Source organism: Bombina bombina, chromosome 5 (assembly GCF_027579735.1).
Source record: "Bombina bombina isolate aBomBom1 chromosome 5, aBomBom1.pri, whole genome shotgun sequence".
Taxonomy (NCBI): Eukaryota; Metazoa; Chordata; class Amphibia; order Anura; family Bombinatoridae; genus Bombina; species Bombina bombina.
Window position 1 is genome coordinate 207,437,350 of NC_069503.1, and position 27,931 is coordinate 207,465,280.

The window sequence follows — 27,931 nt, forward strand, 5'->3', positions numbered from 1 at the left end:
ATAGGGTAGGTGTAATGGAAACTTAGGTTAGGATTTATTTTACAGGTAATTTGGTAATTATTTTAACTAGGTAGCTATTAAATAGTTATTAACTATTTAATAGCTATTGTACCTAGTTAAAATAAATACCAAGTTACCTGTAAAATAAATGTAAACCCTAAAATAGCTACAATGTAATTATTAATTATATTGTAGCTATCTTAGGGTTTATTTTATAGGTAAGTATTTAGATTTAAATAGGAATAATTTAGTTAATATTATTAATATTATTTAGATTTATTTTAATAATAATTAAGTTGGGGGTGTTAGGGTTAGACTTAGGTTTAGTGGTTAATATATTTAATATAGGTGGCGGCGGTGTAGGGGGATTAGATTAGGGGTTAATAATTTTAATATAGGTGGCGGTGGTATAGGGGGATTAGTTTAGGGGTTAATAAATTTAATATAGGTGGCGGCGGTGTAGGCGGATCATATTAGGGGGTAATATATTTAAAATATGTGGCGGCGGTGTAGGGGGATTAGATTAGGGGTTAATAATTTTAATATAGGTGGCGGCGGTGTAGGGGGATCATATTAGGGGTTCATAGAGTTAATGTAGGTGGCGGTGGGGTAGGGGGCTCACATTAGGGGGTAATAATTTTAATATAGGTGGCGGCGGTGTAGGGGGATCACATTAGGGGGTTAGACATTTAATGTCGCTGGCGGCGGTGTAGGGGGATTAGATTAGGGGTTAATACAGTTAATATAGGTGGCGGCGGGGTAGGGGGCTCTGATTAGGGGTTAATATATATAATATAGGTGGCGGCGGTGTAGGGGGCTCAGATTAGGGGGTAATACAGTTAATATTGGTGGCGGCGGGGTCCGGGAGCGGCGGTTTAGGGGTTAATACATTTATTGTTAGGAGTGAGAGGAGGGATTGCGGATAGAGGGGTATACGTGTCGGGCTATGTTTGGGAGGCGTGTTAGACAGTAACAGGAGATTTAGTATTTTAGTCAGTTTTTTAAGGCGGCGGAAGTTTCTAAAGTGCTGTAAATCACTGGCTACTCCAGAAATTTGTACTTACGCAGATTTCTGGACATCGCTAGTTTGTCAGACTTACGGCACTTTAGCAACTGCCGGTGCCGTATATGAGATAGCTCGCTATGCGAGCTGAAACTATGGGCGGCGCAAGTTTCCACGCTTGCGCCGAAACCTGCGCCGTATATAGGATCACGCCCCTGATTCCCAGAACTTAAACAGCACTTTGCTGACTTCTCAAGGCTAACCCTGCTGTATATCTGTCCATAATTAGCTTTAACTGATAACAACTGCAAACAATGCACTCTATGCTAACATTATAACCTAGCCTTGTTGTCTGAGGACTAAAGCCCAGACTGGCTTCCAAAGAAGGCAAATAATGAATGGAATTTGGCTATTGATAAATAAAATGATTTTAATTTGTTTTAAAAACATTTAGACTTGGCTGATATGTTATTCTGTAGCAACATAACATACATGTCTTGTAATTACAAGGTGTTTATTGTCCTTTTATAAAAAAAATACAGATCATGTGAGTTACTTGATGACATATTTCGAACAAGTGGACGATAGTGCAAGATTGACCCACCGGGATACCGGGACACTTGTGGCTGGTCAGTGGGCTGCCTCCACCATAGGTCACATCCTTCTTCAGGGAGGTCACGGAGCGAGCCTTTTGCGCATGCATAGCGCATTTCTTTAAGGCCTGATAAGGGTGCCGGTGTGGGGGCCTGTAGTGGCTAAAAAAAGGCCCTAGGCAAGGTAAGGGGATGAAGGCAGGGACCGGGGGGTTCTTGGGCTGGTCTTCAAAAATTTCCAGGGAAGGTTTGTTTTCTAAATCCAGCACTGGCGGGCTTAATAGTTAATTAACAAACCAATCCTTTCAAATCGCTAACTAGTTAAACATAAGCAGTCATAACATAAGCAGTCCTCCCTTTTTGTACCACCAAAATAGGGACATTAAACCCAAAAATTTTAATTAATGATTCAGATAGAGAATACAATTTTAAACAACGTCCTCGTTTACTTCTATTATCTAGTTTGCTTCATTCTTTAAACATCCTTTGTTGAAGAAAAGCAATGCACATGGGTGAGCCAATCACACGAGGCATCTATGTGCAGCCACCAATCAACAGCTACTGAGCCTATCTAGATATGCTTTCAGCAAAGGATATCAAGAGAAATAAGCAAATTAGATAATAGAACAGTAAATTCAAAAGTTGTTTAAAATGGCATGCTCTTTCTAAATCATGAAATAAAAATTTGTGTTTCATGTCCCTTTAAGTAAATTTGTGTCTATATACAGCATATATTAACTATAAAAATAAATACAGCATTACAAAAGATCTATGTACAAAAGAAACATTTTAAAATCATACAATGTGTAACCTTTCCCACACTCTATGAGAGCAACTGTTTTCTGATTTGTTAGCATGATTCACAAGGTTTTGCAAAGCTAGAGCAGTTTAGGGATACCCCATTGAAAAGTTGTGTGGAATGCATTCTTTGATGTACTTTGCTGTGGCATTTATTGGACAGATGTAATATTGTGCTTTGAGCTACGCAATCACTTTGAATGTTGTAGGGTCAATTTATTTCATTAAAGGGAAAGCAAACAATTTGAGATTGCAATATGTAATGTTTTGTCATTTCTAGCAAATAAAAAACTTTGCAAAATACTTTGCATTATTTATTTTGCCCCAATTTCATCTAGGGTTGCCACGTGTCCTCAATAAAAAAACTGAACAACCTGAAGGTGACTGGGTATGGATAATAGGTGGGTTCACACAACCCAAAGCTCTACTGTAGGCCCTATTCTTGGCCAATCATATCTTTTTTTTTTAAAACAACTAAGCAATGATGGTATCCCCTTGGATGCCAGTGACACACAAGTCACTGATTTTACCTGCCACTAACTTAAAAATAAGTGAATTGACCCCCCGACTACCAGTAGTGTACATAGCAATGTTTTTACAACCCCATGGTTGACAGTAAAAAAAAACACAGGGCAGAGATTTTTACCTCAGTAGTTCCACGTAACACACACAGAGCAATGTTTAACACCCTTCTTGACATAGAGAGCTCCACAAACACAGTTTCACTTCTTTCTGGGAAATATTTGTAAAGCATAGAGGGAAAGGTGGTCTTTATAATGTACAGTATATAGCTGTCCAGTATTTTTGTACAGATTTTACTGGGCATTTTACTGGGCAGGTTGGTGAAATATTGGACTGTCCAGTTAAATACTGCACACCTGCCATCACTAGTTTCCTGTAATTTAGGTCTGGAAATTGTGGGTTTTCCAGACTTCCTGCATACTTCATAACCCTTGCAGATGTGATAGCTACAACATGATAGTGGCTAGCTGTGTGTATTCCAGTAATAAGTCTGGATAGGTTCTTCCAAATAAAATAAGCAGTGGGAGGAGTTTGTCTGAATTAAAAACAAAACAAAAAAACACAACTATTATTTTAATTGAATGTAGTTCTGCAGAAAAAAAAATCTTGTAACTACAAGGCATTATTAATAATAATAACTAGTATTTATATAGCACCTTTCTCCCAGTGGGATCGAAAGCACTTTTTCAGCGATCGCTCTCAGAATTAACCAAATCGACAGCTGAATAGTAATAGTTGTTATTTTTAATGGTACTCATTTTATCGACCTTGGAAGGATGAAGGCTGAGTTGGCCCTCCTGGGATTTGAACCTGTGACCTTTGAACAGGCTTTCGTAGTCAGGGCATTTTACCAACTGAGCTACCTCACCGGCATATTATTGTCCCTTTAAGTATGATGTAGATGCCACAGCCTCTCTAAAAAGTACAGCATGGTATTGTACAGCAAAATAAACAATCAGCATTGCTTTATTTTCATGGAAGTTTTATGGGGGAGGATTGAATTTTGAGATCTACGCCGGCTAAAAAGTATTTGTCAAACATAAAGCTATGGCATACCTTTCCATACAGCTTTGCCCATCGAGAATACAGCATGTGCTTACAAAGCCTTGATGAGTTTCCACAGCTTGTCTTTCCTGTTGTTGTGTTAATGATCTCCATATCTGAGCTACCAATTATCCAATTTACGCTTACGTTTTGAGATTTTCCTGGCTGACGTGCTTCAGCATTGCTTATACCTGTCATAAAACCAAAACACCATCATAAACATGTGAAAGGACAAGACACTCAAACAGAAGACCTTATAAATATACTGCATTTAAATGTCCCTACTTGATTCCGCCAAAAATAGTATAAGGTTCCTTGAATTATTGATAAATGTATAAAGTAACTTAAAGGGACAGAATAATAAAAATTGTAATGTGCATGGGTGCATTTCAGTTTTGCTTACTTTATTAGGAAAAATACTTGGAAAAGATGATACTGTTTAGGAGCATATGTGTATATGCTGCATATGCCAAAGTGTACCTGAGTTAAAACACTTTGGGGCCTTTTTATGAAAGGCCTGTCGGACATGATCCGACATTGAGGATCATGTCCGACAGACCTCGCTGAATGCGGAGAGCAATACGCTCTCCGCATTCAGCATTGCACCAGCAACTCTTGTAAACTGCTGGTGCAACGCCGCCCCCTGCAGATTCACGGCCAATCGGCCGCTAGCAGGGGGGGGGTCAATCAACCTGATCAAATTCGATCAGATTGAATTGCGGCAATGTCTGTCCGCCTCCTTAGAGCAGGTGGTCAGGTTATGGAGTAGCGGTCTTTAGACCACTGCTTCATAACTGGTGTTTTTGGCAAGCCTGAAGGCTCACCAGGAAAACGGGGCTTTAAGCTCCGTACGGAGCTTGATAGATATGCCCCTTCATCTGCTAAGATTGCTGGCAACGGGATGTAATCATGTCAGTGATTACTTTGTCTGCATCATACAGCCAACCAGTGGTTATCTGAGTAGGTGAGGTGTTTGAATTTGGGTGCACTTTGCAGACTCAGCATATCAACATGCATCACTTGCCACTGTCATGGATCTTGCGTCACTGGTTGGGACCTTTGTTCACTATCTCTACCACAGATTTGACAGTCAGGTTAAAAGTTTATGGGGACTGCCCGGCACTCTCCCTGAAAAAAAAAAGCTGAATCTGCACACCCACATACCCACAAACACTGCTGGGTCACTACGCACAAGTCGCCTCACTTCCTGTTCTCCAGGAAGTGATGGGATTTATAACATACTGTTTGCCCCTGAAGCAGTAAAAACATTTATATGCACCAATCAGTTTTGACTATTATGTCCATTTCAATCCAACTTCATGATGTTCAGTCTTGAATTTAGATTTTAATTTACAGAATGGAAATATGAACATTTTACTAATTTACATCTTCTGAGTGATAAAACAAATCAAGAAATAGCTTTGATCATAATGTAGGTTTGAAAAAAAAAAAGTTTTACATTTTTTTTCTGGGTCAGATTGATGTGCTTAAAGGGACATGAAACACTTTAAGATGGTAATATAACATGATAAACTGTATACTGTATATTAGACATCTCTACAATATACTTTCATTATTTATTTTGTTTCCTTTTCCTGTAACTCCATTCTGAAATTGTGAGCTATTCAGTTCCTGTTAGAAGTGGAAGTGCAGAACATTGTTATATTCCCCACAGTCATTGGCTGCACACTCTAGTGGCCTACATATAACTGTCCCTAATTGGCCACAGCGGAGAAGGTAACCTAAGTTCCAACATGGCAGCTGCCATTGTTTTATAGACATTCAAATTTTACACTTATTTTGTCACTATTTAAACAACTAATAAAAACTTAAAAAAAAGATCTAGATGTTTTTCTCATACTAATCTATTCTTTGAATGCATCATTCTATCTAGCATTTATTTAGTGTTTAACGTCCCTTTAATGTTGTGGAGGAAAGAACTAAGATTTCTGACTGATGCTCAGATTGTCCTTCATCCTTTTTTTTCAGTAAAACTTTTTAGATGTGAATTTCCTTTTCTTGGCCCCTTTCTTTATATTTTTTTGTCTCTTTAAAATAAAATTTGAAAATGCATATTACACCGTCTGCTGATGCACTGCATTATTATTTTTTTAACTGTAATGTTTTAATCAATTTTTATGGAAAAAAAGAAAGAAATAAAGCAAGTTTCCAGCAGTTACATAAAGCAAATGCAGTTCTTATATATCCATTTTAAACTATAGAACATACCTAAAAAAAAAATAAACACACGTAAAAACACATATAAACGTGTCTGACTTCAATCAAAACTGCTCCATGCATATGCTGTAGTTACAGTGATTAATTTACACAAAGATAGTGATCTAACCTGCTGCACAGATTTACTAAAAACTTTAACATTGTGTCTGGTTGTGAGTTTAACAAATTAATTTCTGGATAGGATTGTGTCATTACTTAATATTTGTTCTGCAAAAAAGTTGAGATCCTAGTGCAGCAAAGGGGATAAGTCACGCAGGGATGGGCAGCACAGTCGAGAAAGAAAACAACCGCAGCTTTCGGCGTTCTACTGTGTAACCTGGAAGTCACTCCCAAGAACGGGTAAGCAAAGTCCTCCAGCAGTGCCAGCACCCGGAGTGCCATAACCAAAGCGGCGGATAAATCCGCAACAATCAGCACATAGCAAGAAGAGTGATAGGCACTACACCAAGACCCGGAAAGTTTAAAATAAAAAAAAATGCTTTATTTTGGACATATTAAAAAGGCAGACAGACATGGCAGGTAAGGTGGACAGACAGACTGACGCGTTTCGCGCCACCATCGGTGCTTACTCATACTCCACTTGTAATGTAGCCCTTATTGTGTATGCAGATATCACTCAATGAATAGATTATTTTTTAGTGCATATATATAAAAATACTTTATTGCTCTTTAAAGTAGCGATACACAGCTGGGTGCCAGGTAGGCAGCAAATGCTTAGCTGGCAAATATTAACCCTCACTTAAAGGGACATGAGCCGTAGAATTTTCTTTCATGACACATATAGAGAATATAATTTTAAATAACTTTCCAATTTACTTCTATTATCTAATTTGCTTTATTTTCTTCATATTGTTTATTGAAGAAGCAGCAATGCTCTACTAAGATCTACTGTAGCTGAACACTGGATGAGCCAATAACATGAGGCATATATGTGCAGCCACCAATCAGCAGCTCTTGAACCTACCTATGTATACTTTTCAACAAAGGATACCAAAAATACAAAACAAATTAGATAATAGAAGTAAATTGTAAAGTTGTTCAACATTGCATGTTTTATCTGAATCATGAAAGAAGAAAAAACGGGTTTCATGGCCCTTTAAGTTGCTACATTTAACATTTACATGTTAAAAAAGAGGGTTTTTGTATGTAGATTCTAGTTTTATAGCCTGACTAGCCAGTTCCACTTAGAGGGCTCTTATAGGGCTCTATTTATCAAGCCCCTCTCCTACCTTCGACTGCAAGTTCTCACAAGAAAACCTGCAGTCAGGATTTATCAAGCAGCGGTCATCAGACCTTTTAAGTGGATAATTTCAATGTCCCCAGTCTCGTCTGACCTGGGAGATTGACAAATCCTGCCCGCGCGTGATTGGCTGTGCGCGGGTGGGGTTGCACGTGAGCACAAAGGTGCGCTTGCATGCAATGTTAAATTCCTGAAGCAGATTGCTGCTGTATGCCCTTGATTAATAAATCAAGCCCAGAACTGGAGATATAGGGGCCGATTTACCATGCTGCGAATGCAGCAGTTTCCGCTCGAGCCTTGAGGCCCGCCAGAAACAAAAGTTAAGAAGCAGCAGTCTTAAGAACGCTGCTTATTAACTCATCCGCCACCTCTGAGGTGGCGATAGCAATCATTCCGTTCAGATACGATCGGGATGATTGACACCGGCTGATTGGCCTGGAATGTGCAGGGGACGGCATTGCACAAGCATTTCACACGAAATGCTTGTGCAATGATAAATACCGACATCGTATGCTGTTGGCGTTTAGCGATGTTGGGCGGACATGGTTCGCTACAGCGTATCATGTTTGCCCGCACACTGATAAATCGGCCCCATAGACCCAACTTAAAGAGCTACAGTAGGTAATGTTGTCTTTAGTTGCAGTATATTATACTTGAAGTGTTTTAGAATATTCCCAAATCTTCTGAATAATTTTCATTTAGAGCAACTATTTCTCACATGCATTTACTGAAGTTCACCTTAATGTTGAAAGCTAAAAAATACTGCAATGTGGCCAAGGGATTTATCTATGGAAATATTTTCATCTTAAAAATGTCAGTGGAAAACTAGATTAATTTTAGAGAACAGGAGTAAAGCTTTGATAAATCCCTTGCAAGATGTTTGCTGCATAAATTACATCGAGTCACAAAGAACGGCTGACAGGCGCAGTGCCTCTGTTCTCTATGGCAGGCGCTGACAGTTTTTCTCCTGTTTATCTCCATAAAATGTGGATCAGATAATAAATTCCATGACTTGATTTTTTAGTCCTTTAAGGGGTTAAACCTTTCAGTTTAACATATTTCTCCTTTGTCATTTTACTGCAATGCTAATATATACTGTATATATATATATATATATATATATATATATATATATATATATACACAAATTCTCTCTTTCACTCTATGTGTGTGTTTTGTATGTGTGTTTATATATATATATATATATAGATCATGTGAGTTCTTAATTTTGTTAACATATGGTATAGTATTTACATTCATACCCATGGTTGCTTACTTGGTGATTCGGACCACAGTTTACGTACCCTCTCGTAATATATTTCCATAATTTATTTTGGTCATATATTCTTTAATTTAGCACTGTTATTCTATCCCCCCCCCCCCCGGCTCTAGAGGCTAAAGTGTACCCTGGAGAAACCAGAACTCTGACTCTAAAATATTCTACACAGTGATTGCTTGATCTGTGCAGGATGTTATTTTTATATGTCCCTAAAAGGCCACAACAAAGGAGATAAGATAAAGAAACTATTACAGGAAAGCACTGTTTTCTTAGTATGTAGATCTTTGCCATGCAAATAATTTATGATTTTATATTACAGCTGCATGCATAAAGAAAATGACTTTAAATGCAATATACCAATGTTTTCCTAGCCAAGATTCTCAATGGTGAGAGATTTCTCAAGTTTCCCTGGGGTTGGGGAATATCCTACAATTAATTTACAGGAAATGTGTGCGCTATAAATAATGGTGTATTGCAACGTTTTTAATTATGTATAACTAAACATATTATGGGTCATTTAATTAAAGTTTCATGTCCCTTTAAAATTTGCTGATACTTTTTTTTTCTGTGTTACATTTGACTGAATTTTACAGCATAGTTTACTAATTCTATTTTAATTCTTTGATTATCAAAGAGGATTAGTTGATTTTTGAACAAAAGGTTCCAATTAATGCTCAGCTATAGAGGATTTCACAGCTGTGATTTGACTAAACCAAATATAAGACAACCAGCTTGAGCTACATTTAGTGGATATCAAAGGTCTCTCTTCTGATATTTTGCCCCGATGGCAATGTCATAGCTGAGATAATATCATAGCTGTGATGTCACCTTGGCAGCAATGACCCCAGAGACACGATGTGGCTGCAGCCATATTACTTGTGTATTTATGTTGCCTCTGGCATTGCCACAGGGAGAGCAAACTCCTATTAACTAAAACAGCCGAAGCAAAAAAACGTAGCTCAGTCAATCATTTTTACAAGGCAAAGTGCTCAGCTGCTGCTAAAAATCCTTAATGCAATGAGAAAAAATAGAAAGAAAGTGAGCATCAATGAGACTGAAATAAAACCAAAACCGACACACAGATAAATATAATAAAAAATATACGCACTTTATCTTGGTGGAACAAACAAATGATGCGTGCCACTTGCCATGGCAGCATCTCTGAACAATGTGATAAATGGTTAATCAGAAGGTGGTGAGTGAGTGCTGGGAATTTGTCAAACGCATAAACAGCAGCCTCTGGCTCTTCTAAACTAACTCTGTGTTGCTTTTGTGTTCGTATGAACAGCCCTCTGTTAGATGATGTGCTCTTTGCGTAATAGCTTGAGAAGTTCTAGCTAATGATGACTGCACACCTTTGTCTCTAAGTTATGTTTTACAGTCTCAAATTCATTAACATTGTCAAGTAACTGTTCTCTAATCTATTATATACATTTAAATACTAACGCCTAGATTTAGAGTTTTGTCGGTAACGACCCGCGTAGCTAACGCTGGCTTTTTTCTGGCCGCACCTTTTAAATAACTATGGTATTGAGAGTTCACAGAATGGCTGCGTTAGGCTCCAAAAAGGGAGCTTACAGGCATATTTACCGCCACTGCAACTCTCAATACCAGAGTTGCTTATGGACCCGGCCATCTTAAAAAACGTGCTCGTGCACGATTCCCCCATAGAAAACAATGGGGCTGTTTGAGCTGAAAAAAACCTAACACCTGCAAAAAAGCCGCGTTCAGCTCCTAACGCAGCCCCATTGTTTGCTATGGGGAAACACTTCCTACGTCTGCACCTAACACCCTAACATGAACCCCGAGTCTAAACACCCCTAACCTTACACTTATTAACCCCTATTCTGCCGCCCCCGCTATCGCTGACCCCTGCATATTATTATTAACCCCTAATCTGCCGCTCCGTAAACCGCCGCTACTTACATTATCCCTATGTACCCCTAATCTGCTGTCCCTAACACCGCCAACCCCTATATTATATTTATTAACCCCTAATCTGCCCCCCACAACGTCGCCTCCACCTAACTACACTTATTAACCCCTAATCTGCCGAGCGGACCGCACCGCTATTATAATAAAGTTATTAACCCCTAATCCGCCTCCCTAACATCGCCGACACCTAACTTCAAACATTAACCCCTAATCTGCCAACTGGAGCTCACCGCTATTCTAATAAATGTATTAACCCCTAAAGCTAAGTCTAACCCTAACACTAACACCCCCCTAAGTTAAATATAATTTAAATCTAACGAAATTAATTAACTCTTATTAAATAAATTATTCCTATTTAAAGCTAAATACTTACCTGTAAAATAAACCCTAATATGGCTACAACATAAATTATAATTATATTATAGCTATTTTAGGATTAATATTTAATTTACCGGCAACTTTGTATTTATTTTAACCAGGTACAATAGCTATTAAATAGTTAAGAACTATTTAATAGCTAAAATAGTTAAAATAATTACAAAATTACCTGTAAAATAAATCCTAACCTAAGTTACAATTAAACCTAACACTACACTATCAATAAATTAATTAAATAAAATACCTACAATTACCTACAATTAAACCTAACACTACACTATAAATACATTAATTAAATACAATATCTACAAATAAATACAATGAAATAAACTAACTAAAGTACAAAAAATAAAAAAGAACTAAGTTACAAAAAATAAAAAAATATTTACAAACATTAGAAAAATATTACAACAATTTTAAACTAATTACCCCTACTCTAAGCCCCCTAATAAAATAACAAAGCCCCCCAAAATAAAAAAATGCCCTACCCTATTCTAAATTAAAAAAGTTCAAAGCTCTTTTACCTTACCAGCCCTGAACAGGGTCCTTTGCGGGGCATGCCCCAAAGAATTCAGCTCTTTTGCCTGTAAAAAAAACACATACAATACCCCCCCCAACATTACAACCCACCACCCACACCCCTAATCTAACCCAAACCCCCCTTAAATAAACCTAACACTAAGCCCCTGAAGATCTTCCTACCTTATCTTCACCATACCAGGTTCACCGATCGGTCCTCGGAAGTGTTGATCCAAGCCCAAGCGGGGGGCTGAAGAGTGACGTCCATCCTCGGGCTGAAGTCTGGATCCAAGCGGCGGCTGAAGAAATCCATCATCGGGCTGAAGTCGGAAGTCCATCATCGGGACTGGAGCGGAGCGGAGCCATCTACTTCCAAGCCGACGCGGAACATCCTCTTCAACCGACGACTAGACGACGAATGACGGTTCCTTTAAATGACGTCATCCAAGATGGCGTCCCTCGAATTCCGATTGGCTGATAGGATTCTATCAGCCAATCGGAATTAAGGTAGGAATATTCTGATTGGCTGATGGAATCAGCCAATCAGAATCAAGTTCAATCCGATTGGCTGATCTGATCAGCCAATCAGATTGAGCTCGCATTCTATTGGCTGATCGGAACAGCCAATAGAATGCAAGCTCAATCTGATTGGCTGATTGGATCAGCCAATCGGATTGAACTTGATTCTGATTGGCTGATTCCATCAGCCAATCAGAATTTTCCTACCTTAATTCCGATTGGCTGATAGAATCCTATCAGCCAATCGGAATTCGAGGGACGCCATCTTGGATGACGTCCTTTAAAGGAACCGTCATTCATCGGGAAGTCGTCGGAAGAAGAGGACGGATCCGAGCTGGAGGTATTCAAGATGGAGCCGGTCGTCATCGGATGAAGATAGAAGATGCCGCTTGGATCAAGATGGTTGCCGGTCCGGATCGCCTCTTCTTCCCGGATAGGATGAAGACTTTGGAGCCTCTTCTGGACCTCTTCAGCCGCCGGATGATGGATCGCCAGCCTCCGCTTGGGTTGGATGAAGATTTTGGAGCCAGGACCGATCGGTGATACCCGGTGAGGTGAAGATAAGGTAGGAAGATCTTCAGGGGCTTAGTGTTAAGTTTATTTAAGGGGGGTTTGGGTTAGATTAGGGGTATGTGGGTGGTGGGTTGTAATGTTGGGGGGGGGGTATTGTATGGCTGGTAAGGTAAAAGAGCTTTGAACTTTTGTAATTTAGAATAGGGTAGGGCATTTTTTTTATTTTGGGGGTCTTTGTTATTTTATTAGGGGGCTTAGAGTAGGTGTAATTAGTTTAAAATTGTTGTAATTTTTTCTAATGTTTGTAAATATTTTTTTATTTTTTGTAACTTAGTTCATTTTTATTTTTTGTACTTTAGTTGTATTTATTTGTAGGAATTGTATTTAATTTATTTATTGATAGTGTAGTGTTAGGTTTAATTGTAGATAATTGTAGGTATTTTATTTAATTAATTCAATGATAGTGTAGTGTTAGGTTTAATTGTAACTTAGGTTAGGATTTATTTTACAGGTAATTTTGTTATTATTTTAACTAGGTAACTATTAAATAGCTATTAAATAGCTTAACTATTTAATAGCTATTGTACCTGGTTAAAATAATTACAAAGTTGCCTGTAAAATAAATATTAATCCTAAAATAGCTACAATGTAATATATTGTATTAGGGTTTATTTTACAGGTAAGTATTTAGCTTTAAATAGGAATAAGTTATTTAATAAGAGTTAATTTATTTAGTTAGAATAAAATTATATTTAACTTAGGGGGGTGTTACGGTTAGGGTTAGAATTAGCTTTAGGGGTTAATAAATTTAATAGAGTAGCGGTGAGGTCCGGTCGGCAGATTAGGGGTTAATAATTGAAGTTAGGTGTCGGCGATGTTAGGGAGGGCAGATTAGGGGTTAATACTATGTATTATAGGGTTAGTGAGGCAGGAGTGAGGCGGATTAGGGGTTAATAACTTTATTATAGTAGCGGTGAGATCTGCTCGGCAGATTAGGGGTTAATAAGTGTAGGCAGATGGAGGCGACGTTGAGGGGGGCAGATTAGGGGTTAATAAATATAATATAGGGGTTGGCGGTGTTAGGGGCAGCAGATTAGGGGTACATAGCTATAATGTAGGTGGCGGTGCTTTGCGGTCGGCAGATTAGGGGTTAATTATTGTAGGTAGCTGGCGGCGACGTTGTGGGGGGCAGATTAGGGATTAATAAATATAATATAGGGGTCGGCGGTGTTAGGGGCAGCAGATTAGGGGTACATAAGTATAACGTAGGTGGCGGTCGGCAGATTAGGGGTTAAAAAAATGTAATCGAGTGGCGGCGATGTGGGGGGACCTCAGTTTAGGGGTACATAGGTAGTTTATGGGTGTTAGTGTACTTTAGAGCACAGTAGTTAAGAGCTTTATAAACCGGCGTTAGCCCAGAAAGCTCTTAACTACTGACTTTTTTCTGCGGCTGGAGTTTTGTCGTTAGATTTCTAACGCTCACTTCAGCCACGACTCTAAATACCGGAGTTAGAAAGATCCCATTGAAAAGATAGGATACGCAATTGACGTAAGGGGATCTGCGGTATGGAAAAGTCGCGGCTGAAAAGTGAGCATTAGACCCTTTCCTGACTGACTCCAAATACCCCTCTAACGCTGGTTTTCACGGCTACCGCCCAACTCTAAATCTAGCCCTAAGAAACTAAGTAATATTGATTTTTTTTTTATTGCTATGCAGTCTGTGCTTTTCTGCTTTGAGATTTTATGTATTTATTCAGGTATCTTTCTATATGTTACAAATTAACGGCTAGATTACGAGTTTTCCATTATGAGGGGTGCAGTACTAACTTGCACGTTATTGTCACTGCTCACTTACCTACAGCGCTGGTATTACAGGTTTTTACAAACCCGGCGTTAAAAGGCAAGAAGTGAGCATAGAGCAAAATGGTGCTCCATACCGCACTCCAATACCAGTGCTGCTTAAGTCAGCGGTGAGCTGGTTGTACATGCTCGTGCACGATTTCCCCATAGACATCAATGGGGAGAGCCGGCTGAGAAAAAGTCTTACTCCTGCAAAAAAGCAGCGTAAAGCTCAGTAACGCAGCCCCATTGATTCCTATGGGGAAACTAAAGTTATGTTTACACCTAACACCCTAACATGAACCCCGATTCTAAACACCCCTAATCTTACACTTATTAACCCCTAATCTGCCGCCCCCGACATCGCCGACATGACACTCTATTTATTAACCCCTAATCTGCCTCTCCGGACATCGCCGCCACCTACATTATACTTATAAACCCCTAATCTGCTGCCCCCAACATCACCGACACCTACATTATATTTATTAACCCCTAATCTGCTGCCCACAACATCGCTGACACCTACATAATGTTATTAACCCCTAATCTGCACCCCCAACATCGCCGCCACTATAATAAACATGTTAACCCCTAAACCGCCTTACTCCCGCATCGCAACTACTAGTTAAATATTATTAACCCCTAATCTTCCGCCCCTAACATCGCCGCCACCTACCTACATTTATTAACCTCTAATCTGCCGCCCCCAATGTCGCCGCCACTATATTATATTTATTAACCCCTAAACCTAAGTCTAACCCTAACCTTAACACCCCCTAACTTAAATATAATTAAAATAAATATAAATACTTTACTTTAATTATTTCTATTTAAAACTAAATACTTACCTGTAAAATAAACCCTAAGCTAGCTACAATATAACTAATAGTTACATTGTATCTAGCTTAGGTTTTATTTTTATTTTACAGGCAAGTTTGTATTTATTTTAACTAGGTAGAATAGTTACTAAATAGTTATTAACTATTTACTAAATACCTAGCTAAAATAAATACAAATTTACCTGTAAAATAAAACCTAACCTAAGTTACACTAACACCTAACACTACACTACAATTAAATAAATTACCTAAATTAAATACAATTAAAGGGACATTAAACCCAATTTTTTTTCTTTCATGATTCAGATAGAGAATACCATTTTAAACAACTTTCTAATTTACTTCTATTATTTGCTTCATTCTCTTGATATTCTTTCCTGAAAAGCATATCCAGATTTGCTCAGTAGCTTCTGATTGGTGGCTGCACATAGATGCCTTCTGTGATTGGCTCGCCCACGTGCATTGCTATTTCTTTAACAAAGGATATCTAAAGAATGAAGCTAATTAGATCATAGAAGTAAATTGGAATGCTGTTTAAAATTGCATTATCTGTCTGAATTATGAAAGAAAACTTTTGGGTTTAATGTCCCTTTAACTAAATTAAATACAATTAGCTAAATTACAACCCCCCCCCCCTCCCACTAAATTACAGAAAAATAAAAAACAAATTACAAGATCTTTAAACTAATTACACCTAATCTAATAGCCCTATCAAAATAAAAAAGACCCCCCCGCAAAATAAAAAAACCCTAGCCTAAACTAAACTACAATAGCCCTTAAAAGGGCCTTTTGCGGGGCATTGCCCCAAAGAAATCAGCTCTTATACTTGAAAAAAAAATACAAACAGCCCCCCAACAGTAAAACCCACCACCCACACAACCAACCCCCCAAATAAAACCCTAACTAAAAAAAACTAAGCTCCCCATTGCCCTGAAAAGGGCATTTGGATGGGCATTGCCCTTAAAAGGGCATTTAGTTCTATTGCTGCCCAAAGCCCTAACCTTAAAATAAAACCCACCCAATAAATCCTTAAAAAAACCTAACACTAACCCCCTGTAGATCCACTTACAGTTTTGAAGATCCGACATCCATTGTCAACGAACCCGGGAGAAGTCCTCATCGAAGCGGCAAGAAGTCATCAACAAAGCCGGGAGAAGTCTTCATCCAAGCCGGGAGAAGTCTTCATCCAGACGGCATCTTTTATCTTCATCCAGATGGCATCTTTTATCTTCATCCATCCGGCCAGAGCGGGTCCATCTTCAAGACATCGGGTGCGGAGCATCCTCTTCCAACGACGACTACCCGACGAATGAAGGTACCTTTAAGTGACGTCATCCAAGATGACGTCCGTTAGATTCCGATTGGCTGATAGAATTCTATCAGCCAATCAGAATTAAGGTTGAAAAAATCCTATTGGCTGATGCAATCAGCCAATAGGATTGAACTTCAATCCTATTGGCTGATCCAATCAGCCAATTGAATTGAGCTTGCATTCTATTGGCTGTTCCAATCAGCCAATAGGATTTTTTTCAATCTTAATTCCGATTGGCTGATAGAATTCTATCAGCCAATCGAAATCTAAGGGACACCATCTTGGATGACGTCATTTAAAGGAACCTTCATTCCAGAAGAAGCCATCGATTGAAGAGGATGCTCCGCGCCGGATATCTAGAAGATGGAGCCGCTTTGAGTCGGAAGGATGAAGATAGAAGATTCCCTCTGGGTGAAGACTTCTGCCCATCTGGAGGACTACTTCTGCCGGCTTCATTGAGGACATCTTGCAGCTTGGATGAAGACTTCTCCCGGCTTCGTTGAGGAAGGATGTCGGCTCTTCAAAACTGTAACTGGATCTTCGGGGGTTAGTGTTAGGATTTTTTAAGGGTGTATTGGGTGGGGTTTAGTTTTAGATTAGGGGTTTGGGCTGCAATAGAGCTAAATGCTCTTTTAAGGGCAATGCCCATCCAAATGCCCTTTTCAGGGCAATGGGGAGCTTAGGTTTTTTTAGTTAGGGTTTTATTTGAGGGGTTGGTTGTGTGGGTGGTGGGTTTTACTGTTGGGGGGGTTTGTAATTTCTTTTACAGGTAAAAGAGCTGATTTCTTTGCGGCAATGCCCAGCAAAAGGCCCTTTTAAGGGCTATTGGTAGTTTAGTTTAGGCTAGGTTTTTTTTATTTTGGGTGGGCTTTGTTTATTTTGATAGGGCTATTAGATTAGGTGTAATTAGTTTAAAGATCTTGTAATTTGTTTTTTATTTTCTGTAATTTAGTGTTTTTTTTGTAATTTAGCTAATTTTATTGAATTTAGTTAATTGTATTTAATTTAGGGAATTTTTTTTAATTGTAGGGTTAGGTTAGGTGTTAGTGTAAGACAGGTTAGGTTTTATTTTACAGGTCAATTTGTATTTATTTTAGCTAGGTAGTTATTAAATAGTTAATAACTATTTAGTAACTATTCTACCTAGTTAAAATAAATACAAACTTACCTGTAAAATAAAACTAAACCCTAAGATAGATACAATGTAACTATTAGTTATATTGTAGCATTGTGAGACTCAAACTAAGAACCTTGTTAACACAACAGAATATCCTATGGGCCCCATTTATGAAATCATTAACATACAAGGTTCCCTTCTTGGGAACCTATCCACCCATAATTGCTGCTCGCATTTAACATTGCACAAGGAAATTCTTGTGCAGTGCCGCCTCAAGCAACAACTGTCAATCAATCCCAACAAGCGAGTCTAGGGTGTTTTAACTCTGCCACCTCAGTGGTTAAGAAGCAGTGGTCACATGACCACATGAGTGAGCATGGCCAAGTGTTCCAAAGCAGCTTCAACTGCTTGGTAAATGTAGCGCTATGAAGTGTTTTCATAGGAAATGGAACCCAGTACACTGTTTCCAGGAGACAAACAACATATCCACAGTGTTACAGGAGCTCTACATAATTTTATCTTTGTTTCACTGTATGCCCAAGAGTATAAAGACAGCTCGCAAATAATAGCACCAGGACTGGCTTGCTGCTATATTTCTTGTTTTCTGGCTCCCATAGATATTGTAAGATGCTGTCACTATATAGATGCTGGTTGTCTAATGTTGCAATTATTTTTGGATGATGGTTACCTAAAAGGAAATTGTACTCAACATTTGTATATAATGTATCTGAATTTTAGAGTATAAAACGGTTGATTACAACCTGCTGAAATTGTATGTGAAACTTACAGGTACTCCTGTCTGTGTAAAATTGATACTTGGGTATCTATTGCTCACTGGCTGAGAAAGAACCTATAGAAACACAAAGCACTGTTACACATTTTGAAATACTCTATTTAAAGTGGACCAGAGAATTTATTAGAATAACATCCCTTTAATTGTTAATATAATTTTTGATTGTTCTCTGAACCCCTATTAACTGCAACTGGCTTTTTACTTTTAAATCTATTTATCATTTAAAGGGTACTGCAATATAGGGGTAGATTTATTAAATGTCAAGCGGATACGATTCGCAATAGCAAATCATGTTCGCTCGATATCGCTAAATGCATTTATCATTGCACAAGCATTTCTAAATCTATTATATCCAACATCATGGAAACTTCCACCTTGTTCACGTATTATCTATATCTTGTTCCCTATATGGTAGGGCTAATAATTAGCACTGCAATCCTTAAACATATATATTTTTTTTTTCCAACAAAATGCCATCAAAGTACACAGAGACTATCGGACATTACTGTTCTGGGTAATGATATGAATAGAAATGTCATTCAGATGCTATGCATACAGCGCTGGCAATCTTCACAGTGCAGCACAGACTATATCAGTCTCCAGGCAAAACATTTGACAGCAATTATTAAATATTCAATAGATAAGTTCATATCTTCAGTTAAACTGTTGCTATAAAAAAATTAGGCATTTGCCATTCTAATTGCTTGACTTGATAGCAGGATTCAATTTTACACCGAACAAAATACATTCAAATGGGAGAAAAATGACAAATGACAAACGTCATGTTTGAGGCAGCAAAACAGAAAGAGCCAGATTTCAACAAATATTAGATTCAAGTACTATAGGGAAAAAGATAGATTCAGGTAATCCTGAGCAACCCATTAATATAGGATTTCTAATTACCATGGTGGGTTGTGAATTTATTTAAAATAAAAACTTTTTTAAAGGGACATAAAACTGAAAAGTATAATGCACACAAGTACATTTCAATTTGATTAAAAAATGAGAAATAGTTTGCATAATATTTGCTATATTGTGTTTGCTACTAGCTGTTAACATATCCGTATGGCACTTGTACAAGTTTTTGTGAGACATGCATGGTAAAGGGCTGCCATCAGTACTCAGAACATGTACAGGAAGAGAAAATGGGGTAGATTTATGAAATGTCGAATCCTGTCCGCTCAACATCCCTAAATGCACAAGCATTTCTAGTGAAATGATTGTGCAATGCCGCCCCCTGCTCACTGGCAGCCAATCAGCCGCTAGCAGGGGCTGTCAATCATCCCGACTGGATCGGATTGGGATGATTTCAATCTATCAACTTAAAAGGGGTCGGAGAGGATAAGTAGCAGTTTATGACCACTGCTTCTTAACTTCCGTTTCAGGCGAGCCTGAAACAATAGGCCTCCAAAACAGCATTTGCTGCTTCATAAATGAAGCCCAATCTGTACATTCAGGCTATAGTTTTATTGGCAATGCTGACAATGGTTTATATTAGGCATGTGCACAAACAAAAATTAGTTTTGGATGAATCTAATATTTGTTAATGGCAGTGACGTGCAGTGAGGTCAGAGGCTGGTGAGGCACTAGATATGATACGCCGGAGAAACACATGTACAGAGGGCCGCAAGTACCCCCAACAGGGCAGGTTTAAATGATAGCTGAACCAGTGCACAGGTGACATAATTAGGTGATGGGTGAGAGCAAGTTAGTAACCACTGAGTTACTGATCAGCTGATTACTTCACCTGTGCACTGATTCAGCTATAATGAAAACCTGGCCTGTTGACTTGAGGACCATTGTTGAGAAACACTACACTAAAGCACCAGCTCATCGTAAATGTATTGATTACCTGGAGAATAAAGCACACATACTCTGCTCACTGACACCCACACACACTCTGCTCACATACACACTCACACAATTCTGTGGCACAGTGCCAGTTACTAAGCAATTATAATGATACACAATCTCTTCTCTACTCACTATGTATTGTAAAAATAGAAATAATTTACCATACAAGTTTTACACAAAGGACAAGTTATCAATACTGCCAACACAGCTGCTGCTGCAATATGGTGTTCAAGAAACGCACGTGCACATCCCACTTAGGTATGCTCTTCAACAAAGGATGCCAAAGGATACCAAAAGAATGAAGTACATAATAATAAAAGTAATATAGAAAGTTTATTTATTTATTGTTTTTGTGCAATTTCTATCTGAATGATGGAAATGTAATTATGACTTTCATGTTCCTTTCAAAAACTAATTTGATTTGCTGACATGGGGTTAGTAACAGTTGATGCTAATTCTCAAAATATAAATAACTAGAAAAGTCTATTAAAATAGCATGCTCTACCTTAAACATGAAAGTTTAATTTTAAATGTCTCACTTTGACTATGTGTTTAACCGGTTACTTTGTAGTGGCATTATTTCTAAAAACATTTAACTGCAATAATTACATATATTTTTTAAATGACTCATTATCTCCTTTTTATTAATATAAACTTGTATAAAAGCAGCACATATTAAAAACACAATGCAACAGCTTTCAATTGATTTGTGAATTACAAGTTAACAGCAGTCTTTAAATAAATGGAGACACATAGAAAAATAAAAATAGATATTGCATCCTCTGACTGAACAGACATAACATATATGGGGTTTGTACCAAATTAAATCAAATAACCATGAAAAAGGGAGGCTTAGTAATATTCAATGTCAAAAACTTTAATTTAAATAATGTGGACACTGCACACTTAACTTCAAACTCTGGGTTTTAAATTGTGGATTTAAATTTGAATTGACCCTTTGACTTCCTGTCAGTATTGGGTTATGCTCACTTACTGTGTCCCCCCCCCTGTTAATGAGCTGTATCTGAACACAATTTGTGAATCACAAGAGATGTAGAATACTACTTTACTCTTCTGCTTGGTGTCATCTGTTCTTAGGTTACCTCAGCTTCCAGTTGTGCCACATGACCCTGCTCACTGCATCCTCCTTCTGATTAATCTATATATCCTTCAATTGCTAGGAGGCATCAAGAGGGGTGCCTCCTATTGGTCCCAATTTTTGCTGCTAATACATTGACAGAACACAGGTGGCGCTGCAGCACAGCTTTTCCTTTGACCCATATACTGCAATGGAGAGAAGCGTTCCTTTACCTGCCTCTCCATAGCATTACATGGGGGGAAATATTTTTTTGGGACTTTTTTGTTGTTGTTTTAATTAAAATTTAATTAAGCTTTGGCCACATATGGCAGGGTAGGCACTGCCTCCCCTGCCTCCTATGAGTGCACGTCCCTGGTTAATGGGACAAGTCAGAATGTGTTTTTTAAAATAAAATCTGTTCACCTACTATTTCCTTTGGGGAACATCTTCATTAATGCAAAGAATAAAGTTATAGTAGATAGTTCTAGAAGCATTATTCTCCATTCGCTTTGCTGACAGCATTCTCTCTGTCTATGTGGGTTTAATGGCACGGGCACAGCAAACAAGCAGCAAGCTGACTGAGCTTTAAGTGGGGGAAAAAACAAGCAGGGATCTTTTTTTATGTTTTTGAGTCATCCCCTAATGGGGTCAGGATTGGCCATAGGCAATTATTAGCTGACAATGGCTTATTATTAGCTGACAATGGAATCGATCAACTAACAAGGATTATTACTAAATATTGTAAATGTAAAGTCTTTCGCTCCTGCAGGAAAGCCATTCCCGCTTTAGAGCGTTGGGTTTAACTGCATGAGCAAAATAATGATTTTTTTTGTTGTATGCACTCATGTCATGTCTAATTAATATTCTATTACATGAACACCACAATACCAAGTAAGTTGTAGTAATAAACATGTTTGTTATTGTTAGTAAAAATTGATTTTTAATTTGTTATATTCTTAACCTTATGTTTTAAACTCCTTGATCAGTGCTGCAGTTTGCTTAAAATCATCCAGCCCTTATTGTTATATTCTTAACGCCTTGACTGTGGGACAGGACTGCAAGGTATTGCTACAATTTCTATGATTTGTAATTTACTTTAATCTGTTTTTTATAAAGTGCCAACATTTTATGCAGCACTGTACTGAGGGACAATGACAATCAGGGTCGGACTGGAAATAAAAAACAGCCCTGGAAAAATTGAAGAACCAGCCCTATATTTTGTTGTTTTTTACAAGGAGATAATTGGGTTAATCCTTCTCCCAATATTTTATTTTAAGAACGTGTAAATTTTTTGAGGAATATGCTGGGTAATAAAGGAATTTCCTTAAGAATAAAATGATCTAGTGAAAAAACAATAGTTTAAGCAAATTTAAATTACAAACTTTGTCAACATACACCAGATTCTGTCAAAATCTTTTTCACGTTTTTCAAAAAAATGTTATGGGTGATCTTTTATACAGATATTACTCATTGAAAAGGTTGTTAACATTTTCAAAATGTATTTCACTTTCAAAATTAAAATAAGTCATTTTTGCTCACTATCATATGTCAGATGATCATGACAAATATAAAATGTTCTTTGGGGTATAACATTACCAATCAGACTCATTTTGCAGCAAAATATTATTTGCTTTTTACAAAATATTCTAATGAGAAAGGAAACAGGATAAGCTTGATTGGATTTGGGAATGTTAACTCCTATGTCATAATACAATTTTGTGTTTGCATCAAGAAATATCAGCCTGACTGTTAGTAAATGAGATACAATAAAAAAATGTGTGATAATATTTAGAGGAAGCAATAATTTGCACAAAAAAAAAACTCTGACCAAAGAATCCAGTCTAATTAACATTAAGTTTCCCAAGGTAGAGCTAACCTTACCATAAAACATCTGATTAGGCACAGAAAGTTTAGAGAGCAGGTATTTTTATTGTTGTACATTGCGCTTGTCTACATTGTGTGGAAAACTCAGGGCCACACTTCTATAAGATATTCCTGTTCTTTGTAGCAGTATCAGAAGGTGACTTGCACATATTATTAAAAATACTTTATTAATACAAATACTTATAAATGGGGCAATTCAGATGCAGTGAACCCTTTATTATTTTATTTCATATAATAATACAGTCTCAGGGGCCGATTTCTGAAAGTGATACAATGTAGCATATCATGTACGCCGCACATTGATAAATGCTGACAGCATACGCTGTCGGCATTTATCATTGCACAAGCAGTTCTTGTGAACTGTTTGTGCAATGCCGCCCCCTGCAGATTCGCGGCCAATTGACCTTTAGCAGGGGATGTCAATCAGCCCGATCGTATAGGATTGGGCCAATTGATGTCCGCAGCCTCAGAGCAGGTGGACAAGTTATGGAGCAGCGGTCTTTAGACCACTGCTTCATAACTGCTGTTTCTGGCGAGCCTGAAGGCTCGTGCGGAATCAGGGGCATCAAGCTCCATTCGGAGCTTGATCATTCGGCCCCTTTGTCTCTACTTAAAAAACTTACAAATATACTTCTCCATCTACCACTTCCAAGCAAAAACAGCAAAGACTACATCTCCCCACCTGTAGTCACTTCATTTAGAATATACATACAATAATTTAATAGCTTTTAACATATGAATAAGAACTTAAACACCAAAGTCTTTTTTGAAGGATTAAAAGGGGGCATTGTGAGACTCAAACTAAGAACCTTGCTAACACGGAAAAAGCCTGATGAAACAGCCCTATAGTGGCTGAGAAATGCGTTGCTTGTTTTTAAATAAAGAACTTTTTATTATACACTTGCTACTATTTCTTTCCCTATCTGTGGGGGCGGACTTCTTTTGGTTGCTGTTTTTTTTCGTTTACTGGATTATCACATTCTGATTGGGATTCTCTTCATCTTGCTGGCTGGAATCCACAGTCCAGTGGGCGGCTGAGAGGTCCCAGTAACATTGATACTGCACCTGGGGGTGCTTCACCTCTTGTAAGTGTAACTTTTAAAATTCTATTCTCCTGGTCTAAACGGTACTGGGCTATGTTTCTGTGCCTTTTTCCATCTCCAGGATTCTACTAGTAGGCCATCCTAAGGATCATCTGGAGTCGGTTCTCTAGCTGGTTGTGACGTGAGCTGGACCACGTATATAGTTCCAGTCTGCGACAATTGCACCACAAGGGTGCGCCCCACTTGTGAGTATAATTCCATCTGTTTGGTCCTATGTTGTCTGGTGCCCTGACGTTATTAGGCCATGCTTGGCGCCTCTGTTTCCTCTTCTCTTTTTAGACCACGTTTCTTCAGGATGACCGTCCTATGACAGAGAGCTGCCTATACTTCCATTCTATGATTGTTTTGGACATTGTGTGCTGTTTGCATATATCTATATGCTCAGGATCCACCTATTTTGGTTTGATTTTTCCATATTGAGTGCATAAATTGTGTTATTATTACCAATTGTAGCTATACTTATTGTTTTGTTTTTTTTATGTCGCAGGTGTTAAACTTTAGTTAGCGCCCCCTACAGAGCGTGGTGTGTACTGGCTGTGCACACCTATCTCTTTATTTTCAACCTTGCTAACACAACAGAATATCCTGTAAAATAAATCCTAACCTAAGTTACAATTAAACCTAACACTACACTATCAATAAATTAATTAAATAAATTACCTACAATTATCTACAATTAAACCTAACACTACACTATCATTAAATTAATTAAATAAATTACCTACAAATACCTACAAATAAATACAATTAAATAAACTAACTAAAGTACAAAAAATAAAAAAAGCTAAGTTACAAAAAATAAAAAAATAATTTACAAACATAATAAAAATATTATAACAATTTTAAACTAATTACACCTACTCTAAGCCCCCTAATAAAATAACAAAGCCCCCCAAAATAAAAAATGCCCTACCGTATTCTAAAATTAAAATTGAAAAGCTCTTTTACCTTACCAGCCCTTAAAAGGGCCTTTTGCGGGGCATGCCCCAAAGAAATCAGCTCTTTTGCCTGTAAAAAAAAATGCAATACCACCCCCCAACATTACAACCCACCACCCACATACCCCTAATCTAACCCAAACCCCCCTTAAATAAACCTAACACTAAGCCCCTGAAGATCTTCCTACCTTGTCTTCACCACGCCGGGTATCACCGATCGGTCCTCCAGAGGGTCCCGAAGTCTTCATCCTATCCGGCAAGAAGAAGTCCAGAAGAGGCTCCAAAGTCTTCATCCTATCCGGGCAGAAGAGGAGATCCGAACAGGCAAACATCTTCATCCAAGCAGCATCTTCTATCTTCATCCATCCGATGACGAGCGGGACCATCTTGAAGCAGCCGACGCGGATCCATCCTCTTCTAACGACATCCTAAGTCCGAATGAAGGTTCCTTTAAATGACGTCATCCAAGATGGCGTCCCTCGAATTCCGATTGGCTGATAGGATTCTATCAGCCAATCGGAATTAAGGTATGAGAAATCTGATTGGCTGATTTAATCAGCCAATCAGATTCAAGTTCAATCCGATTGGCTGATCCAATCAGCCAATCAGATTGAGCTCGCATTCTATTGGCTGTTCCGATCAGCCAATAGAATGCAAGCTCAATCTGATTGGCTGATTGGATCAGCCAATCGGATTGAACTTGAATCTGATTTTTCCTATCAGCCAATCGGAATTCAAGGGACGCCATCTTGGATGACGTCCCTTAAAGGAGCCTTCATTCTGTGTTGTATTTATTTGTAGGGATTTGTATGTAATTTATTTATTGATAGTGTAGTGTTAGTTTTAATTGTAACTTAGGTTAGGATTTATTTTGTAATTATTTTAACTAGGTAGCTATTAAATAGTTCTTAACTATTTAATAGCTATTGTACCTGGTTAAAATAAATACAAAGTTGCCTGTAAAATAAATATTAATCCTAAAATAGCTACAATATAATTATTATTTATATTGTAGCTATATTAGGGTTTATTTTACAGGTAAGTATTTAGCTTTAAATAGGAATAATTTATTTAATAAGAGTTAATTTATTTCGTTAGATTTAAATTATATTTAACTTAGGGGGTGTTAGGGTTAGAGTTAGCTTTAGGGGTTAATACATTTAGTAGAGTAGCGGCGAGGTCCGGTTGGTTAGGTGTCGGCGATGTTAGGGAGGGCACATTAGGGGTTAATACTATTTATTATAGGGTTTTTGAGGCGGGAGGGAGGCGGATTAGGGGTTAATAAATTTTTTATAGTAGCGGTGAGGTCCGGTCGGCAGATTAGGGGTTAATTATTGTAGGTAGCTGGCGGCGACGTTGTGGGGGGCAGATTAGGGGTTAATAAATGTAATATAGGGGTCGGCGGTGTTAGGGGCAGCAGATTAGGGGTACATAGGTATAATGTAGGTTGCGGCGGTGTAGGGAGTGGCAGATTAGGGGTTAATAAGTGTAAGGTTAGGGGTGTTTAGACTCGGGGTACATGTTAGGGTGTTAGGTGCAGACTTAGGAAGTGTTTCCCCATAGGAAACAATGGGGCTGCGTTAGGAGCGGAACGCTGCTTTTTTGCAGGTGTTAGGTTTTTTTTCAGCTCAAACTGCCCCATTGTTTCCTATGGGGGAATCATGCACAAGCACGTTTTTGAAGCTGACCGTGTCCGTAAGCACCGCTGGTATTGAGAGTTGCAGTGGCGGTAAATTATGCTCTACGCTCCTTTTTTGGAGCCTAACGCAGCCATTCTGTGAAAAAAAAAACAGCGTTAGCTACGCGGGTCGTTACCGACAAAACTCTAAATCTAGCCGTAAATCAACAAGCATTGGCATATTCTTAAAAGTGACAAGATTTTGGAAAGAATAATAGCTATTAAACCACAAATTACTTTTAGAAGGGGAACTAATTTCAAACAAAAATTAGCTCCTTCTTTGATAAAAGTCATGAATCCTAAAATCCATATCCAAATCTCAAATCTTAAAGGTTTTTATACTTGTGGCCGGTGTAAAGGGTGCATAAGATCTTTACATCCACCACCACCTGCAAAAGACCACCAATGTTATATACTCGCTTCAGTGTAAGTGTCAGGTGCAATATTTAGGACAAACCACTAGGTTTGTCAAAACTCGCATTCTGGAACACCTTTTTAAAATAGATAAGAAACACTGTAACAAGTGCCAAAAGTTTGATACACATAACTTTCTCTGGTTAGGAATAGAGAAAGTATCCACACACTGGAGGGAAGGTAACATAGAGACTAAGTTAGACAAAAGAGAACTCTGGTGGATACATACCTTGAAATATCAGAGTAACGGCCTTTTTTTAAATATTAAATCAAATTAAATTTTATTTAAACAATCTTGATTTTCACTTCACTTTAAATATAGCAATAGGTTTATGAAGTTTAAATTATTTTTTCACAACCTTAATTACAATTACATGTATTCCTATGTTAATTATATGTTTTGTAATATCACTTATATACTGTTAAATGTTTAACTTGTGTATTTGAACATATGTGATCAACCATGTATTAATGTTCGATTAATTTTAGCACTTTAAT

The 27,931-nt window shown here is 38.0% G+C and overlaps 1 protein-coding gene across 1 annotated transcript in view; it reads right to left on the reverse strand.

The window, feature by feature from the left end:
* Window positions 1-27,931, reverse strand: part of ADARB2 (adenosine deaminase RNA specific B2 (inactive)) — a 422,890-nt gene that overhangs the window by 13,917 nt on the left and 381,042 nt on the right. The window contains exon 8 of the mRNA XM_053712956.1: window positions 3,973-4,151. Within this exon, the coding sequence (XP_053568931.1) occupies window positions 3,973-4,151 (179 nt within the window). The remainder of the gene's footprint in view (window positions 1-3,972; window positions 4,152-27,931) is intronic.